Source organism: Chlorocebus sabaeus, chromosome 24 (assembly GCF_047675955.1).
Source record: "Chlorocebus sabaeus isolate Y175 chromosome 24, mChlSab1.0.hap1, whole genome shotgun sequence".
Taxonomy (NCBI): domain Eukaryota; kingdom Metazoa; phylum Chordata; class Mammalia; order Primates; family Cercopithecidae; genus Chlorocebus; species Chlorocebus sabaeus.
Window position 1 is genome coordinate 52,416,522 of NC_132927.1, and position 20,187 is coordinate 52,436,708.

Genomic DNA, 20,187 nt, shown 5'->3' on the forward strand with positions numbered 1-20,187 from the left:
GAAGAGTCATTATTAGAGGTCAAGAACACTCCACACTCTAAGATTTAGTAAGACCATACTCTCATTTTTCTCCAGCCTTTTTCTTTGCTTTCCAGTATCTCTTCATGACGGATCTTTGTCCTTAGCACTACCTACTAACTTCCTTTTAGACTTCTCCACCCACTAATAATTCTCAATGACTATATTAAATATGAGATCTTGCATTTCTGTTCTCAGAGTCTGTTTTCCCAGATATGTACCTAAGATGTCTTTTGCCAGTGCTAAATTGTCAGCTCAGAGATTGGTGGCTGCTGGCCACACTTGCGATCTGTCTGTCCTTGCAGACTGCTTCTTCAGCCATTGGTTACATAGGACAGTAAGGTGACCATCCAAGAGGATATACCCAAGGACAGAAGGAGGCAGAGTGTCTGCCAGACATGAGCAAAGCCGGTAGGTGGTGAAGGAGCAGTGTGCATGGAAATTGTAATGATAGAGCAACGATTCTAGAGCCTTTGGTTTGAACCGGCATGAGGAAGAGTGGTAATGAAGGCTGGTTATTTGTAGTGTGGGGATCTGGCCCGTCTTAAAGGTGTGTAGAAGTGAGTATAGGGCAAGTTGTTTCCTGCAGGACGTCTTCTTTGGACAGTTTCAGTCCCCAGTTGCTCATGTTTTGTATTTGTTCAAAGCACCAAGAGACTTGTGTTTTAAGTAAGAAAGCATTAAACTCAGGAAAAAGGATTTTAGAGTTCTTTGGCAGAAACTTCTAAATGGAAACACAAGAAAACAAATTGATAATCCTTAGAATCATCTGGACTTGTACTCTTCTGCAGGCTGTTCTCCACCCTACCTTGAACCTGTTCCCAACTCCCTTGAAAGGACTTCTGAAATTCTACTTTCTCTACTTTTTTCATCATGGAAATACTAAATTTCAAGGAGTAACTGCTAAATGTTATAGCAGAATCCTCTGAGCGCTGAAGTTTACACCTGTTATAAATACATGGAATTAGAAAGTTGTACTGGCCGCCATTGGGGCATCATCACTTTAGGATCAAGTTGTTGCACCTTTAAGGAACTCTAGGACATCTTGTCCAGACCTGTTCTTTGTCATGTTAAGAAAATGAAGTGTAGAGATTATCATATAAAATAACAGGACTCAGAGAGAGAAACTCTGGTCCTCTGACTTCCAGGACACTCTGCTGTCATGCCCCAGTGTCCACCAACATCACCGTTATCATCGTTTACTACCAAACACTTACCATATGCCGGCTACATTTTCTCCTTAAAACAAATCAGTAGGAAAGTTTTGAAAAATTGACTTTACTAAGGCGTGATTTATATACAATAAACAATATCCTTATTAAAGTGTACCATTTAGGTTTTCACGGATGTATATACTTGTGAAACCCCTGCCACAAGACAGAACATTCCCATCCCCTAGAAGTTCCTCCATGCACCTTCCAGTCCATCCTTCCTCTCTCTCCCTTGGCCTCAGACAACTACTGATGTGTTGTTCATGCTATAGAGTAGCTTGCAGTTTCTAGAATTTTATATAAATGGAAGCATAAATATTTACTCTTTTGCATCTGGCTTTTTTTTTCACTTGGTGTAATGATTTTGAGATTCATCTAAGCTGTTGCATACATCATTAGCCTATGTTTTTTCATTGCTGAATAGTATTCCATTGTATGGACATACCACAGTATGTTCAGTTGTTGATAGGCATTTGGATTATTTACTATCCTCATTTTATTTATTATTTATTTTAAAACTTTTTAAGAGATGGGATCTATGTTGCCCAGGCTGGCCTCAAACTCCTGGGCTCAAGCAGTCCTCCCACCTCAGTTTCCCACAGTGCTAGACTACAGGCATATGCCACTGTGCCCAGCTCATTAACCCCATTTTAAAGCAGACTAAGGGAAAGAAAGGAAACCTTACCTAGGGTCACACAACTAATAAATGGCAGCACCATGGTTTGAATATGGATCTTGACCTCAGGGCTCTTGTTCTTAGCCTACAGGCTCTAACAAATGGTACAACTCTCAGATACACTGGCGTCTCCTTCCACAGGTAGGTATATTCATGTCAGCTTCCAGATTTGTAAATAGAGTGCCTAGAATGATTGATGGGCTGCTTAATAAAATTTCATTAAGGAAGGAAAGAAGAAAGATACCTATTTTGAAGAATACATCTAGTGTTTTTTCCTCCTTCATAAACTTGATATGTGAAATTTGCAATTTGGCCTTTATTTTGGCCCTGGAGGTTTGAAGCATGAAACCCTTTCTTGTCAGAGAGCACTCCTGCTTTTACCCTCCAGGAGGGATGCCTCTTCTCCAACATAAATCTGTTTTCCATGCAGTTATGCTTGAGTCCTTTAATGGAAAATCAGTTCATATGTTACACTTCACACTTGACTTAGTCCATTTCACTGTATATGAATGTTTAGAATCCATTATGCAGTAGAAATCATATGTTACATATAACTAGTTTCTAGAATTATCTTTGCTCAGAGAATTACTTGGTTGGCTAGTGAAGGCTGCTCCTTTGAACTTAGAATATCCAGTGGGTGGGAAAACTCCGGAATGATTTCCCTGAATCATCCATGGATGTCCATTCAGCAATGACATTAAGCAGATCTTTGGGCACCTGTAAGGAAACATAGTGGTTCCTAATAAAATCACATCCAGGCTCTTTGAGGTGGTCTGTGCAAGGAACGCTGTCACTTAGGAAGGGGCTGATCACTTTCTTACACTTGTAGGGACACGTGATTGGTGACCAGTTCCAAAGGATGAGGTGTGAATATTAGAGAATAGACATGGGGATCCAAGGTCAGGGCCCCTTCCCAGTAGACAGTCTCCTTTCACCACCAGCCTTGGAGATTAGATTTTATTGAGGAAAGCCAGCAGCCTTTCATCAAATGCCTCCTGTGGCCTGTATTGCTCTAGATGCAAGAGTTAATGATGAATGAGACAGTCCTTGCCCTTCAGGAGCTTCTGATCCAGTAAGGAAATGCCCTTCCTTCTCTTCCTTTCAGTCTTTTATAGATAACTTTCAGGAGACATGTCTCTCTCTATGTATATTTCTCAACATTCAGCCTCCCTTGCTTCATCCGTGGTATGTGTTGCTTATTCTTTCCTTGGGAAGATGCATGCTCTCTTCCAGACCTCTGATGCCTAGGGATGGAAGACAAGCATTTTCTCCATCCATTCATACTTTAGCCTTTCTAGAAGAGAGAAGAGAAAAATAGAAGAGAGGCCAGGTACCGTGGCTCACACCTGTAATCTCAGCACTTTGGGAGGCTGAGGTGGGTGGATCACCTGAGGTCAGGAGTTTGAGACCAACCTGGCCAACATGGTGAAATCTTGTCTCTACTAAAAATTTAAAAAATTAGTCTTGTGTGGTGGTGCACGCCTGTAATCCAAGCTACTCGGGAGGCTGAGGCAGGAAAATCACTTGAACCCGGGAGGTGGAGTTTGCAGTGAGCCGAGGTTACACTACTGCACTCACCACTGCACTCCAGCCTGGGAGACAGAGTGAGACTCCGTCTCAAAACAAAAAAGAAGAAAAAAGGAGCTTTGAAGATTAGGTGTGTTTTCGGAATGAGAAATGGAGAGTGAGTGACATCAGAGGTGGCTTTGGGATCTATTGCTTAACAAGAAGGTACTACATGGGGACTATTTGCAAACCATGACCAGGCTACCAGCTCAGACTCCGCTAGAAGCCAGGCAAATAATGTAAACCCGTGAAACAGAAAAGTGTGAAATAAAGGATGGTGGGGCCTGTGGTGAACCCAGAGAGGAGATGGCTGGTATAGCTTAAAAGTTTTTGATTTCATGTTTTTAAAAATGACAGAAATAATTTTTAAAAACACTTTATAAACAGAACAAAATGTATCTGCAAGTTGGATTAGACCTTTAGGAGCTGATTTGCAAATCCTTCACCAGACCTTGTGAGGTCACTGCTCTGAAGGAGCACAAAACTTTTTTGGGGGGACAAGGCATAAAAGGTAAAAGGCACTGCGAAAGTTCCATAGCTAAGACAACAGGTGAGTGGGTAGCAAAGGCAGCAAATGGTCATTCCTGTGTTCGTGGTTTACATTACTAATGTCCATGAGTTTAGAAGAGGAACCGGTCCCTGAGGGCTGAGAGCACTTCAGGAGAAAGGAAGAGTGTGTGCTGGGTCCTGAAGGATGGATAAGATTTGACTAGCTAGGCCGGTACCATGGCTCATGCCTGTAATCCCAGCACTTTAGGAGGCCGAGACGGGCAGATCACGAGGTCAGGAGATCGAGACCATCCTGGCTAACGTGGTGAAACCCCGTCTCTACTAAAAATACAAAAAAATTAGCCTGGCATGACGGGTGCCTGTAGTCCCAGCTACTTGAGAGGCTGAGGGAGGGGAATGGCGTGAACCTGGGGGTTGGAACTTGCAGTGAGCCGAGACCGTGCCACTGCATTCCAGCCTGGGCAACAGAGCAAGACTCGTCTCAAAAAAAAAAAAAAAAAAAAAAAAAAGGAAAAGAAAAGAAAGAGTTGACCAGCTAGAGAAGAATGCAAAAGGCCTTCCAAGGAAAGATGTCTGGCGTAAGAGACTCCACATGGAGAACGAATAAGGAATTCATAGTACCCAGAAGAGAAGCTGATTCTGCAGAGATAGGTCTTGATTCTGGTCCTTTCCCAACTATAGATACTCATCCTTCCCACATAGACTGCCTTTGATTAAGTTATGAAGATTGCCACTCACCTGATTTGCTGATTCTAGGTGGAATTACCCACAACTATAGCTGACACAATGCTTCAGGGAACGGGGGATTCATGATTCTGGAAAATAGCTAGAGAATGATGGACAGCCAGAGTCCCAAATGATCTCACGGTCCCCAAATTGTAGGATGGCAAAACTGCTCTGTCTTACTGAGATGACCATCCTTCTGTGGCATAATCATCCATTCTTGCTCTTGGAATCAAGTTTACCAGCTTGCCCTAAGGCCTTTAGACTTCTTCTGTCATGGAAAGTTGTATGGTGTTAGAGAAAGAACATCAGACCTGGAGTAGGCTTGAACTCAGTCTCTACAAGTGACTTTGGGCAAGTCATGAGTTCATTTATTTATTCGTTCATGTACAACCCCTTGTTGAATATTTCTGAGTGTGATTGTGATGCATGGGGCTAAGCATGGGGATGCGATGAGGATCTGAACTTCATTGTCCTTGCCCTCATCCAGTTTACAATCTATTCAGGAAAACAGGGCTTAAACAAATAGTCACACAGCAAAATAAGAAAGGACAAACTGCAACTGAGTCCCCTGAAGAACGAGTGCACTAGGTGCTGTGAGAGAAATACCTGAGACTGGGCAATTTGTAAAGAGAAAGATGCTCAACTGGCTCATGGTTCTGCAGGCTGTACAGGAAGCACAGCATCATCTGCTTCTGGGGAGCCCTCAGGAAGCTTCCACTCACGGCAGAAGGCAAAGGGGGAGCAGGCATGTCATGTGGCGAAAGCAGGAGCAAGAGAGAGGGGGAGGGGAGGCGCCACGTACTTTTAAACAACCATAACTCGTTCACTGTCTCGAGGACAGCACCAAGGGAGTGGAGACTTGATTTGGACTGGGGGATGAGGGAAAGCCACGCTGGAGAAATGACTTTTAAACTTCAACTTGAGGGCAGAGTAGAGTTGTCAGAGAAGGAGGGTGTGAAGTCAGGGGCCAGGGAGGAGACTCCTAGAGAGGAGAGGAGAGGAGACAGCAAGTGCAAAGTTATGTCCCCTCTCTAACCTCTTCCAGGCCTTCATAGTCTCTTCCAGCTCTACAACTCAATTCTCAGGAAGTCAAGTCTGGATAGAAAGTGAGACTGAACATGGGCATTAAGAGGCACACTGACAGGAGCAAAGAAATTATCTTTTAAAAAAGATGAAGAACGTTCAGGTGGAATAACCTCTGAATATGCAATTAGATATGGACTCAACTTTCAAAAGTTCATCTCAGAGCTAAATTCAAGTTACAAAAGAATTTGTGAGCTCCAAAATATGTCCTTAAGCAGTAGAAAGTCTCTGAAAACAGGAGCATAAGGAAAGGACTCAGTCTTAGGTTTAACCATTGCCCTTTAGCAGAGCCCAAGACTGAGTGGAGTTGTAGCTCCCTCTTGGGAACCTGGGCATGCCTCGCCCCCACTGGAGAGGGCCGTGCTCCTTTGCATCCTCAGGTCCAGTTTTGGCAGAATTGAATACCTCAAAACCTTAGGAATAATAAATCCTTCTGGCTAACCAAAAAGTGTTTAATTCCTAAAGGACAAGCTGCGTTGAGCCACTTCTAGCCAGGGATGACTGAAGACTTAATTCTGCAAGTGTAGCTATCTGGATGATCTGAAAGTACTGAGTTTAAGGGTAATTGCTCAATTTTCCATCCATGTCAACAGGGAAAACAGGTAAAAGTGGCTGAACACAGCCAGGCAATAAGGCTGGAAGAGATGTGAGATGCTAGACTGTCAATGGAATTAGAAAAATGCTATCTGTAGAGGACTGTCATCCCACTGTCTCTGCCTCTTCCCGTTCATCTGTCTCTGGGCTTTCTAACTCTCTTTTGGACTCTCTCATTTTTTGCTTAATTTTTTCACCATGTCCTTCATCCCTTCTTCTTCAAACAGCAGAGTCACTCTGAGCCGAAACAGCTTTGTCACAGAGAGAAGTAGAAAGAACTCTTTAAGAACTGATCAGTGGAAACCCTGATGCTTCAACTCCACTCTCACTTAGTAAGAACATTTCATTATGTTGGCATTGCTTCCTTAGGCTTCATATAGCATATGAGACTTCCTAGGTGGTTCTTAAACCTGGTTCCTTGGCCTCCCTAATTTTAAAAAAATGATTGTAACTACTTGATATCATTTGGGTATGTGTCCCTGCCCAAATCTCAAGTTGAATTGTAATCCCCAGTATTGGAGGTGGGGCCTGGTGGGAGGTGACTGGATTATGGGGCTGGCTTTCACATGAATGGTTTGGCACCATCCCCTTGGCACTGTCCTCATGCTAGTGAGTGAGTTCGGGTTGTTTAAGTGTGTGGTGCCTCCCCACCCCTCCCTCTTGCTCTTGCTTTCTCCATGTGACATGTCTGCTCCCCCTTCACTTTCTGCCATGATTGGAAGCTTCCTGAGGTCTCCCCAGAAGTAGAGGCCACTATGTTTCCTACCCAGCCTGTAGAACCATGAGCCAATTAAACCTCTTTTCTTTACAAATTACCCAGTTTCAAGTATTTTTTTATAGCAATGCAAAAATGACCTAACACACTACTTCTGATGTTTTATCAAATAACACTCCTTAAACTCGATTTGTTTTCCTAAGTTCAGAGTTACTAGGACTAGACATTAAGGTCTTTCTCAGTCTCCCTAACCTTTCCTAACACATGCACATGTAGGAACTCCACATCCATAGGGGGAACGGGGACCGGGTGAGGTGGATTGGTGCTTACTGGTCGAAGGACTAAGCTGCCCTCTCTTTTGTCTCAGTGCTTTGTTAGATGTTGGTCTGTTTACAAGATATTGAGTAAGAAATTTGAAAAATCATTCTTTTGGGAAATAATATTGGTAATTAATGTTTGTGTTTACCATGAGCCAGGCATTATGCCGACTGCTCTACCTGCCATACTTCAGTTAATCCTCATACTTCTAAGAGGAGACACAGTGATTATCACCGTCTTACAGAGGAGGAAACCAAACTTTGTGAAGTTAAAAAACTCATCGAGGTCACGTGGCTAATAAGCAGTGATGTGCTCTCCAGGTGCGGGGAGAGGTCCTGATTGGTAGTGTGTGCCAAGTCTGTGTAAATACTCCCACCATGATTGATTTCCAGCTCCCAGCATGACATCACTGATTCCTGGGTGGGAAGGTGGGAAGAGATGGGCAGCGGCACCATCACACAGTCTTTAATTCCTCTGTACAGGTACACAATAGGCACGCATAGCCTCAAGAGCACAGATAATAGGAACATGTAGTAAAATTCAAGAAGTGGTGAGTTTCGAATATTTATTACCTTTCTTTTTAATATAATCTACTTAGTTATAAGAATGTATAATTTCATCTTTAATGATGTTTCTGTTTGACAACCTGCAGGCAAAATTCCTGAGAATTTAGCAAGTGGCTCTTTGGGGCCGGTGCGAGCTGCTCCAGCATACCACAGCTGGAAAGTGGTGGCGCTGGGACTCGGACGTGGTCTTTGTGTCTCCTAACCCCCCTGCTCACAGCCCTACTTATGGAGGAGGCCTGTCTCCACCCATTTTCCAGCCGCCTGTTGCACATTGGCTCCCCCATCCTGATCCTCAGCTTTACTTCTTGGCCATGTCCTCAGTTCTGTTGCTCCTATCATTGTCAAGTCTTGTCTACAGCAGGGCCTGGGCTGGATAGAGACAAGCACAAGAGACCAGGTCTTTAAAGCTCTCGTGACATGAAGCAGAATCTTCAGGTTTGACTATTCCTGTCTTTTTTTCCGTCAAATCCATGGAGATTACTTTTACATGATGAGTTCAAGAGTGCCTGTGCTAAATCCTTCAGAGGCGAGAACCTATTTTAGGGCTGGAGGAGTTTCACTGGGCTTGTACAGATTGCAGTGTGAGTATTGGAGAGTTGGAGAGGTTTGGTGAGAACTGAAATTCCACAGAGCACCACTGGGCCATGAGTCTTGATCAGACCTCCTGTGGCATTGGGCAGGGCTAGGCCAGAGTCCCTAATTGTGCCCTGAAATGTCTTGGTCACACAAGACTTCCCGAACATACCATCACAAACATCCCTGCTCAAAACACAGTTGACAGTAGTAATATCTCTGGGGTTCCATTTTCCTTGTTATGTGAGCAGCTTGCTTGCATGCATCTGAAGAGGTAGAATGTGAAGAATGAAAACGGAAGTCTTGTGATGTGCACGCGTGCATGTTTTAAACGAAGCAGGTTGTATTAACTTTCCTCCAGGAACACAGAGAAAGCTCTGTCAGCATTCTGTCATGCTATAGTCTGTTAGGGGGATTGTGATTAATAGCAAATCATCCAGCATTGAGCACTGACAAAAGTAAAAGAGAGTTAAATCTCCCCGAAATCATTATCAAGATCAGGATTTGTATGCTATACCTCCTTGGATTCTGTCCTCGTTTAATACAGAAGACAGGATCAGGATAGGACAAAGCCAATCCCATTTAGTTTTGTGTGATTGTCCCAGAGGTAACTGTACATGGCGTTTCAGCTTTCAGGAAGAGGCATGAGCACTTCTCCACCTCCACACAGTTGTGACAGGAGCGGGTGAATGAGGATGCGAGCAGGAGAGCGGCCTTAGATTGATGAGGACCACTGCCCAGGGAGATCTTAGACTGCTTTGATTTTTATTTGACCCGAAAAAAAAGAGAGGCTCAGTATTCTAGGGTGTCTGTTTCCAGTGACAGGAACTATATAAAGAAAAGGCACCATGTTCTCTGCGATGGAAAGAAAAAGATAGGTGTAGTTGTAGAATTGCTCCCAGTAGTCTTTGTAACCCAGAACACAGCAGGTTGTGGCCTGGGATGACTGGTGACTGTCTGTGCTCTCCTGAATAGAAGGCTGTGGTTCATTTCTCTGTTTGAAGGCTGGCAGCTAGCTGTTGCCTAGGTGAGATGGGAAGGGACAAGCATGTTTGTGCATCTGAGGTTGGACTTAGGATGTCACTTGGCCCTCAGTTGGAGAAGTCTTTTCCTTCTGACACATCACACATGAGATAAGTTTCTAAAGGAGGACTTGAGGCAGCAAAACCTACATAGGGCAGAAATCTGGGGAAGAGGTAATAGGGAATCCTCTGACCCTTGCAAGAGGCAAACTTCATGGCCAAGTGACGCATCTTCCTTTTGTGCTTTAGGTTCTGTCAGTTTTCTGAACATTCAGAGATGTCCAGTGTGTGTGCACACATGTGCACACATCTCTCTGTGTGTGTACTTGTCTATATACACACGCAGGAGGACACCAATGTGATTCCTGAGTCCACAAGTGTGGTTGACGGACTAGGTTTACCTAAAAGACCCTTTAAGAGAAAGCTCTTGAAAGATGATTACAGAATTGAGACACCATCATTTAAAAGTGCCCGAGGCGAACTCCTTTGAAAATTGCAGCAGCGGAGGGACAGAGAAAGAGCCCCGCCGCCCTTGATTGTTGCGCTGCTCCCTCAGGACCCGTTCTCCCCCTCCCCCTCTGTTTCTCATCTGATAAGAGAGTGAGCAGCAGTAAGACTCCTCATCTGTCTTATGAAAATTCGATTCCGAGTGGCTGTGATCAAAACCAGCTGGCTGTCACCAGCAGTGGCCTTGCGCAGAGGGAGCCGCTCAGAAGCATTCTGTATGTGGGGGTGTCACGAGTGGCACCGATCAAAGGAGCATTTTTTTAATAAATATATATAAGGAAAAATACAAAACCTAAGGATTTAGAATAAAAGCAGTGTAGTTTGTCTTGTTTTTCTCAGTGTAACACGAAGAGGATGAAATAGAATCAGATATGCCTGGTTTCTAATGTTCTTCCACTGGCGGTTCTGAGAAGGTGCTCTCTGTCACGTTAATACCAGATCACTCATCTTGGGCCTTATTGAAGAGAGTGGAGAGTTCCTCGGCTTCCATTCCTTCTAGCCACTTTATTTCTTCATCACGTTTAAAGTCCTTTACCCCTCCTTGTCCTTAACACATCTCCACAGATGAAAGCTGGAGCCTGCACGAGGCTCTGAGAGAGCTACTGCAGGGCTCGGCTCTTCGTTTCCTTCAATGGACAGTAACCAGTGGGGCAGTACTCCCTAAAGGTCACCCGGGCAGATGGCCCCAGGGTCCTCTTCAGAATGGGGTCATTTGAGACTGCTGGGCTCTTCCCTATAGAGAGTCCCCTCAGGGCCCTGCCTGACTCTCAGGCCTGCAAGGCTGAGTCCTGGCTGCCGCCACCGTGCATTGCCAATACTGATTCTTGTATAACCTTCAGTGGACCTGGGTGGGATGATAGGAACATTGCTGTCTGGGAGGAGACACTCGTGGCTCCTTCAGAAAAATGCTAACATCCCTCTGTGGGTAACATGAGGTCCAGCCAAGTCGACATGTTTACAAACCCCCTTCTCTGCTGAAGATACAGCCAGATCCCGACTGTGCTGAGGCCTGGCCGACCTCAGAAACCAAACTCAGTCCAAACCTCCCTCCGCAACCCACTGTCAGCCAAGAGAGCCGTCACGGCTTGGGGGGCTGTGAGGAGCAATCATCTATTTTGATCTTCCTCCTCTTAAGGTCTGTGATCCTTTTTTCCCAGCAGTATCAGGAGAGATTCAGTTTGGAGGAGCACGGAGGCATTTCAACGTATGGGCACCCCAAACTGGCCCTGCAGAACAGGGCCTCCTCTCCCTGCCTCCCCATCACACGCCTCCTCAGGGACCTACTCGTGCATGGCTCCTGACCATACGCCCCACTGTGTCTGCAGGGCCAGCACATGCTGCGTGCAGTCAGTCCTGGTCCACAGCTTTTGCAGTGTGGCTCCGTAGCCACTGTCGCAGTTTTCAGACTCTTTCTCTCCTACCTGCCAGTAACGAGCACAGCCCTGGACCCAGCTCTAATCAGGTGAAATCACAAGGGACACGTCTTCATAACGCAGACCTGCCAGAGACCTGAGACGTGTTTGTGCCCCTTGTCCCCTGATTCGAGGAGTGCAGGGGACTGCGCGGGAGCTCCTCTGAGACTGCCTCTTTCCCTTGTTCCTTCGGGTGTTTGAAGCCTGTTGCCTCCTGCTTTCCCTTTTCTTTTCCCTTTTAAAAAATTCTCAATTTTTTCACTTAGAAAAAAAATTATTTATACGATTGAGATTCACTAATTAAAGCCATTTTCTGATATTTGGTTACTGGAGCATTTGATGTCTCTCTGACAAGACCATGAAATGCACGGAGTGTCCACAGGGACAGAATTTGCTGAACACGGCTCTTTGTAAATGAGGGGACATAGTGTCGCAGCAGCTCATGAATATGAAACGCCCATGATGCCACCTCAGTGGACTTGGGAACACAGATGAATCCTGTCATGTGCTAAATGAGACCAATTTCTTTCACTTAACTTCATCTTCAATCAGACCTTCTTCCATTTGCCTGTTTAAAATTCCCCATACGTGATGCAGAAGGTAACAGCATTCAGTAAAACAAAGTTTTGCAGCTGCAGAGAAAAATTATAATGATCTCTGGTTTTAAGTTGTCATCTCCTAAAAACATGGGCATTGTTTCCTTCCACTGGAGAGTTCTGAATGTCTGGTGACTTTGGACATAGAATCAGGGGTTTGTCTGGACTGCTCTTACTGGGGTGTCCTTAAGCAGCATGTCCAGATCGCTTTCATGTGGATTGGTTGTTGAACTTGGCTGGGTGTGGTGGATGTGAGCCCTGAACAGCCTGTGAGTGCTCTGCAGTGGCCAGGGCACTGAGTGGGAAAGAAGTTTGGGAAGAGATTGCGTATAACCAAACAGAGCATTTGCCTTTGGAAGCTCATTGAGTAAATGAAGTGAGCGGGGTGGTGTCATCATTAAGCACCCTAAGGAAGCTGGAAAGCTAAGCCAACCATTTGTATCGTTTGCTCAGATGTCAAGGTGAGAAAGTGCTGGAGTACAGAAGAGACTCCGTAGTTCTATAGAAGCCCTTCTGAACACGACCAGGGAACCCTACTCAGAAATCCCCAACCAAGAAAATTAGCAAAGAGTAGACCCTAAAGGGTTACTGAGAGAAGCAGCTCCCTGCCTGAAACATCTCTGCCTGGGTGGGACCCAGGGGCCAGATTGGGGTGTCTCCTTTGTTCTCTCCTTCCTGCTGGAGTTAGATTTATACTCCAGGTGAAGAGCTGGGTAGTGCTTGGGGATACTCATTGCAAGCTAAGTCCAATCTAAGAAGTCACTTTCTGTTCTAGCGGTACCCAAACAGGCAAACAACAGCTGGATCTGAACGTCTTGTGCATGCTATCACAAAACGCATCACAGAGATTTGGGGCTGGCTTCATTGGAAGAGGCAGGTAGGCTTTTGACTGTCAGGCCACGGGAACTGAAAAGGATCCTTCTGGGACTCTGCTAGGTAATTAGCATTTTAGTGTGCACATGTGATGATATTATCCATAATGAATGTATTTCAGGGCAAATGGCAGTTGCCCTCACATCCAACAGCTCACATCTTTGAAACCGGTTGTAATTGATCTATTGGTGTTCCATAAGTTTCTATTTATTTAGGCAGCACTCATTTATTTCTGTGGTATCATCTGCTGAACGATTTATTGGGTAGATGTGTTGGGTGTCGGCAGACTAGTGTTCTAGTATCAAAATGGGTTTCCCATTTGGCGATCTCTCTTTTTCAAATAGATCTGTACTGCTGTTGCTGTGCATTCATAAGCCTCTGTTGGGTGCTTCCAGAATGTGGAGATTGGTGAAGAGCAGTGTGACCCAGCCTCAGGATGGACGCCAAATGGACCATATTGGACCAAGTTTGAATGACTCTTCCTCTGAAACTTTGTCTCCACGCATCCATTGTTTCTTAGATATGCACAAGCGTTTCCCAGGGGGCCTTGCAGCTCTGAAGGAAGCCAACGCCTTTGCTATGATGTTATCAAATCCAGGAAGTAGCCAAGGATTACTCTTTGTTCTTGTAAGATGAATCCTACTCAGGCAGCTTTAGGACTCAGTAGCAACTCTAATTGGAACAATGTAGAGAAGTAGAGAAGGTTGACATGGCTCTTCCATGTGTGTCACTTCCTGACCTGAGGAGCATCTGTTGAATGCAGTTCTATTCAGTTGTTCCTAATTCTTCCAGTCCTTGGAATGCACAGATGCTGGGTTGTGGCTTTGCTTTCAGCTAGTTCACCATCCAGGGGGCAGACTTGGGGCAAATTTCATGGATTCTACCTCCTGCAAGGTAATGAGAGCTACCCCGTGGCCATGAATAAAGTATTATGGAAGGATAAAGTAGGAAGCTCTTATTTCTGCTTGTTAGATTCAGAAGTGATCCACTAAGGAAGGAACATGCATTTTCTATCCTGCTTAGTCCCTCTGGGTTTTCCCCCATCATGCCTTGGAAGAGGTCTGGCGTAGCCCAACCACAACGTCCCGCCTTCCGTTTCTCCAGTGTTGCCAGTTACTTCTCACCGCCGAGCACCTTTGCACATGTTCCCCGCCTAGCTGAATCCTGCTTCTCCTTCAGCTTCAGCTGCCCTGTCCTCAATGCAGAAATACCTTCCTTCTTTAACTCCTCAACCCTAACCCTACTAACCCTAAGTTTCACAGGACATTAAGTGAAAGCTGTCTTGAACATGGGCAGCTGTCTCACCCTTTCACTCTAGGAGGAGGGGTCTTTGAAGGCATTTCACTTTTGAGAAGAAAGCCTGTGTGGGGCATGGCAGGGCTCAGGCATCACAGCCACATTGAAGTCCATTACTCATAGTTTCACCCCATGCAAGCTGCTTAATCTTGCTTAGCCTCAGTGTTCTCTTCTGAAAAATGGCCATCACTGGCAGGAGAAAATGAAGGTGGAGCCATATAGTTTCTCTACATATGTAATATTATAATATCGGTTAAGTCCATAAGAATAGTTATTGACTATTATATACTGATCACAGTGCTAGTATTGTATAAAGATCATTGCATTTAATACTTACAGCAACTGACTGGGTGGGCGTGAGTCTGATCTTCATTTTATTGATGAAGAAATTGAGGCATAGAGAGAAAAAGTCACACAACTAGTAGGTGGTGGAGCCAGGGTTTGGAGCGGACCCTCCTTCCTCCAGAGCCTGCCTCCTCACCGCGGAGCAGGAGTTCTACATAGCACGCCCCTGACCTCATTGCAGCTGTTCATGTTCTTCTCGGTATTAGCAAAATTGAAGAAAAGGAAATAAAGTAAACATAACTTTTGGATTTTTTAAAATGGTGGTTGCTTTTCAATAGTACCAGAACTGAGTCCTGTCTTCCTCGTATTGTCTCTGTTAAAATCGTGTGTTTTGCATGTCAGACTTTACAACCTGAATCAGGCTGCATCCCCAGTCCGCCTTTGCAGGTCGTCACTATCTCTTACTGGAGGCAGGCCAGATCACTGCTCAGAGGTAATTTTGTGAAGAAGCTGGTTTCTTAAGGCTGTTTTCTTTTTTTCTGTGTTCGTTCGTGGTATATGTGAGAGTAGGGGAGCGGGGAGGAGGGAAGGAGATAAAGAGAAAAAAAATTCCCCAGAACATATTATGTGCTCATGAGCACTTGCCTGTGATTGTAAATCAGAAACTGTAAAATTCTGAAGTTCTTTGAAGTTTGCCCAAAACCTGCTCTGCAGACACCTGTTCTGCTGGGGGCCGGAGTTGGATGGCCTGCCTCTGCTGCGATGGCTCAAGCTGTCACTGCACAAGAATGTTCCAGCTTGCCTTGGCCTGGCTGTCATCGCTGGCTCTGTCCCACTCAGGCGGCTCACCGAGTTCTGCTGGGCACCAGGCTTCCAATTAGAGAGAAATCCCACTGTGTGGCCAGCCCCACCAGCACCGCTCTGAGCGGCCCCTTTGCCAAGGCCTGAGCTGACCTCTGATCTGTCACAGATGGGCCAGCCCCACACACTTTGTGCACATTTGGAGGAGGGGGTTGGGGACGAAGAGGGATGCCTGTGGGGAGTGAGAGTGGACATCGGGCAGAAGTGCAATTCCTCAGAGCCCCAAGACGCTGGGCAGAATTGACAGGACCCAAATGCTAAAGTTGTGGAGGGAAAGGGGAGTTTGGGAAGACCCTGTCCTGAGCCCTAAACTCAGCACGGGGCATTTTCTTACCAACTTCTGAATATTCATCTCAGGCTGGACTCCGCACCCGAGGAGAGCCAGGCACACTCCAAAACTGTCACACTGCCGATGGTGCATGGCACAGCCAGCTTCCTCCCTGTCCCTCTGCAGGGCCTGTGCAGTCTCACCAGCCTGGGGCACAGCATTCTCAGCAGCCTGCACAATGGACTGTATTAATCACACAGAACGGGAGGGAAAAAGAAAGCTAAATTTCTATTAGCATAAGAAATAGAATCTCAGAGCATTCCATCTCCAATTCTCTAGCAGAATAGAGAGAGATAATCTAAGCTCTGAACAGCTTCTTTCTAGATTTAAGACTTGCTGAATGTGGTTCATTATTTGGGGGGTGGTGAATGTATCTCTTCTTTATTTTCCCTATCAGCAATTTCTTTTTATTTTTATCCCTTTTCACACTTTTTATCCCTTGTTTTCTCTGCCTGTCTCTTTCTGTCAAATTCTCTCTGTCTCTGTGTCTCCCTTGCATGCTCTCTTTTTCCAGGTACAACACCTGTGCCTCCACAGTCAAAGTCATAATAAAGACACCAGGCTTGGAACTGACATTTCCATCCTCTGGCATTGCTTGACTAGAGTGATCGAAAAGTCTAAATCATGAATTGCCTGAAAGTGGCAAAAGGGTCTTCTCAGCTGTTCTTGAAACGATTTTGCACCTCTTGTAAAACTAAGGTTGAATTCAATCCATGAAAGCAGAAATGAAAGATGTCTTCACCAGTCTCTCTTTGGGATTTTTCCTTCTTTCCGAGTTTATAGTTGCTTTGGGAATTCTAGGACTGTCTCACCCCACCAGGCCTTTTTTCTTGCACCATCTTTCTCTTCTTCCCCACCCCTGACTGTTTAAAACAAAATCTCTTAACCAGTCAGTGATACTCATTTGGAAAAGGAAATGTTTCTTTAGGGTGTCAGGTTGACCCAAGAGAACATGGACAATTTTTGGTCACTTAAGCAAGTTTCCACAATTAAGGGATGGACTGGTTTCCCAGTTTGTCTATTTGCATGATTTTGTTGGACTGGTGAAAGAAATGGCCTCGTGTCTCCTCTTACATTGTCTGGAGAGTTCAGAGATGGAAAATCTTGAGACAGCAAGAAAAGCATGATTGTAGAATCAGCATCACTGATTACATTAGATCTGGTGAATGGAGACCTGGATCCCAGGGAGTCAGCCTATGTCATTAGGTGGAAGACGCCCTTGAGATGCAGGCTGAGGGCCCTGATGGTTGCACTCCGGGGCTAATGCACATAGAGATCTGGGTCATGAGGAGTGGCTCTCACTGCGACATCCGCTTTGTGGCACTACACATTCTCAGTTCCTCTGTCCCTGACCATGCCAGGCTCACTTGTCAGTTCCTCTTCTTTCCTCTCCTCTAATAAGCCCTTTGTTACATTTATTTCTTTACATTTCTCCTTGGAGATCCACTGTAGTGGCTCCTATCCTGTCACATGCATCAGGATCACCAAGGAACGCCTGGGAAAAAAATCCGGGTGCTTGAGCCTTACCCAGGAGGTTCTACCTCAGCAGGTTCTGGAGTGAGGCCTGGGATTCAGGCATCACTGAAACACCACCTTTGATCCTACCCCGAGTTTGTGTCTGAGTGTCCTTCCTGCCCCAGCCCACAGCCCCATGGCTGGTGTGTTGAAGGGGAATGAGTAAGAAGTGGAGAAGCAGGCACAATCCCTGCGAGTTCTGCAGACAGTGTGGCTTCTGCCTCTCCTTGCAGATATTCCTATCATTCCGGATCTGGAGGAAGTACAGGAAGAAGACTTTGTTTTGCAAGTGGCAGCCCCTCCCAGGTAGGTTAAATCAGATGTGATTGGGGAAGCAAAGAACACGTAATTAATACACTCCAGATATCATCTACAGTGGACCTTTGACGCCCCCAATGTCAATCTGGATCTTTCTGGTGTTGGACTCCATCCAGGGTTCCCATTTTGTAAGACATTTTATTCCCATTCTGGTCATCCCCAGCTGTGTACAAGGCTCTGGGGATGGTGGCCCAGCAGCACTCCTGGAATGGGTCCTGCCTGGGGTTCCCTCCTCTCGCTCTCTCTTTCCTTCAGCATCCAGATAAAGCGGGTGATGACCTACCGTGACCTGGACAATGACCTCATGAAGTACTCAGCCATTCAGACGTTGGTGAGTGGAACAACTTCTGCATAGAGAGGCGGGCCCCAAGCAACGGGCTCCAATCCGTAGAGATTTCTCAGTTCCTCCCAAGCTGTACAGCACCTCCACCAGTCCCTGAGGCTGGGTGCCTGGTACCCATACCTCTGCTGCAGGTTTTATCCTCGTTCATCTCACAGCAACCCTGGACCCAACATATTCCAGTGTTTCTCAGTGCCAGGCTCCCACCTGGCTACCCCCTTGGCACCTGATGGCACCCCACTTCCCTCTGTCCCTGTGGACATGCTGCTGTCACGCTCTGCTCTCCTGGTGTGGTCCTTTGCCCCAAATCACGCCCAGCATGTAGGAAGCATAGCCTTCCCTCATTTCTTAGTGGGCATGTGGTTTATTCATGATTTTACTCTCTTGTGAAGGCGTTCCTGCAGGTCTCAGTTTGGGAAGTTCTGATGCACAAAAACTGATCCTGGTTTTGTGAGAAAGAGTTACCCGAAAGCCCTCAAGGTCCTCAGGCTGACCTTTTTTGTTTGCATTCACAGGATGGAGAGATCGACCTGAAACTCCTCACCAAAGTGCTGGCGCCAGAGCATGAAGTCCGGGAGGTACAGTGGTGGCAGCAGTTCCCCGATCTCTCAGCTCTGGCATTCCCATAACCAGCTGACTCCCGGACTGGCCTGTGCCTCCCTGAGGCCTGGATGGGAGGGAGGAGTCAGCTAAAGTTGAGGGAAAAGGCCTTTCTTTGTCTTACCCAGCGAAACCCTTTTTGGCAGGATGACGTCGGCTGGGACTGGGACCATCTGTTCACTGAGGTGTCCTCAGAGGTCCTCACTGAGTGGGACCCACTGCAGATGGAGAAGGAGGACCCTGCGGTGCAGGCCAGGCACACCTGAGCCCATCACCCATGCTCTAGACATGAAGAAATGCAGTGAGCTGAAAGCTAAAGAAGCTTGCAAGCAGCTCTGAATTTTTACCTGGAATATTTTGTAATAAAAATATTTATATTCAGTCAACCACATTGGATAATTCAATTGCAATAAATTGCTTTATTCTGTGCCATCTCCTCCATTTCTTTCCAGTCCTTTCTTGGAAAAATGTATCACAAGTGAAGGAGAACTTTTTTTGTTGTTGTTGTTGAGACGGAGTCTCGCTTTGTCGCCCAGACTGGAGTGCAGTGGCCAGATCTCGGCTCACTGCAAGCTCCGCCTCCCGGGTTTACGCCATTCTCCTGCCTCAGCCTCCCGAGTAGCTGGGACTACAGGCGCCCGCCACCTCGCCCGGCTAGTTTTTTGTATTTTTTAGTAGAGACGGGGTTTCGCCATGTTAGCCAGGATGGTCTCGATCTCCTGACCTCGTGATCCGCCCGTCTCGGCCTCCCAAAGTGCTGGGATTACAGGCTTGAGCCACCGCGCCCGGCCTAGGAGAACTTTTAAACCAGCTGATGGGAACTCGAAACTCACGGCCTTGTTGTGGAGCATGTGGAAGAGTTTGATTCAGGAGGAGAAGGAGTGGGTACTCCTGCTGAAAGTTATTCACTTCTCAGGAGGTTGCAGACAGTTGCCCGCTGGGGTTCTGGGGCGGGGCCTCCCTTCCCGTGGGTGCTCTGGACCCTTTGTTTGTGACCTTAGTGATGCAGCACTGCCACCTGCATCATAGGCTTCCAGGCAGCTGCAGCAGCAGGAGGAAGCGGCGGGACGGATAAGGAGACCCATTCTTCACTTGCATCAGGGTTTGGTGGCTGTTGTGAAACATTCTCCTTTCTCCCCTCTTCCTGCAACCCATGCCTTGAGCTCCAAAAGCTTCTACAGGTTTCCAGAGCCTCATTTCTGATTCTCATGGGAAGGGGTCAGCCAGCAGCCCTGAGAATTCCATGAAAGCCCTCTCTTACGGAGCCTGGGCCTCCCTTCTCCTTATCGTTTCAGATACGTGGCAGCCATCTCCACTGCTGCGAGTGTTATAACCGCCTGGTTCCAAGATGTGCTGAGATCAGGAGCAGAGTCCCACCCTTCTCCTACACAGAGATGTCTTTTGTTTTTGTTTTTCTCTTTTCCTCCCTGAGACTTTATCTGAGGACAGAGCCCCTTCACTGCCTGCTTCTCTTGGATGTGGCTTAGGGTTAGGCTGGCAGCAGCTAACTAAGGCCCACTCCCCAGCCATAGGGAGCGCTGAGTGCTTCTCTTATCCTGCCTGGAAAGCTCTTCATTAAAATTCAGAAAAACAAAGAGGCTCAACATCAAAAACCCACTGGGGGGCTATTTTTGTGTGACTACGGTGCCCTTCCCCAGCGAGCCACATGGCTCCGGAA

At 46.3% G+C, this 20,187-nt stretch overlaps 1 protein-coding gene across 1 annotated transcript in view; it reads left to right on the plus strand.

The window, feature by feature from the left end:
- The window catches only part of IFT43 (intraflagellar transport 43), a 97,994-nt gene extending 79,053 nt beyond the window's left edge, over positions 1–18,941 (plus strand). The window contains exons 6-9 of the mRNA XM_007987353.3: positions 17,485–17,557; positions 17,825–17,900; positions 18,425–18,487; positions 18,656–18,941. Of these exons, the coding sequence (XP_007985544.1) occupies positions 17,485–17,557; positions 17,825–17,900; positions 18,425–18,487; positions 18,656–18,775 (332 nt within the window). The 3' untranslated portion in view covers positions 18,776–18,941. The remainder of the gene's footprint in view (positions 1–17,484; positions 17,558–17,824; positions 17,901–18,424; positions 18,488–18,655) is intronic.
- Positions 18,942–20,187: the final 1,246 nt, after the last annotated feature.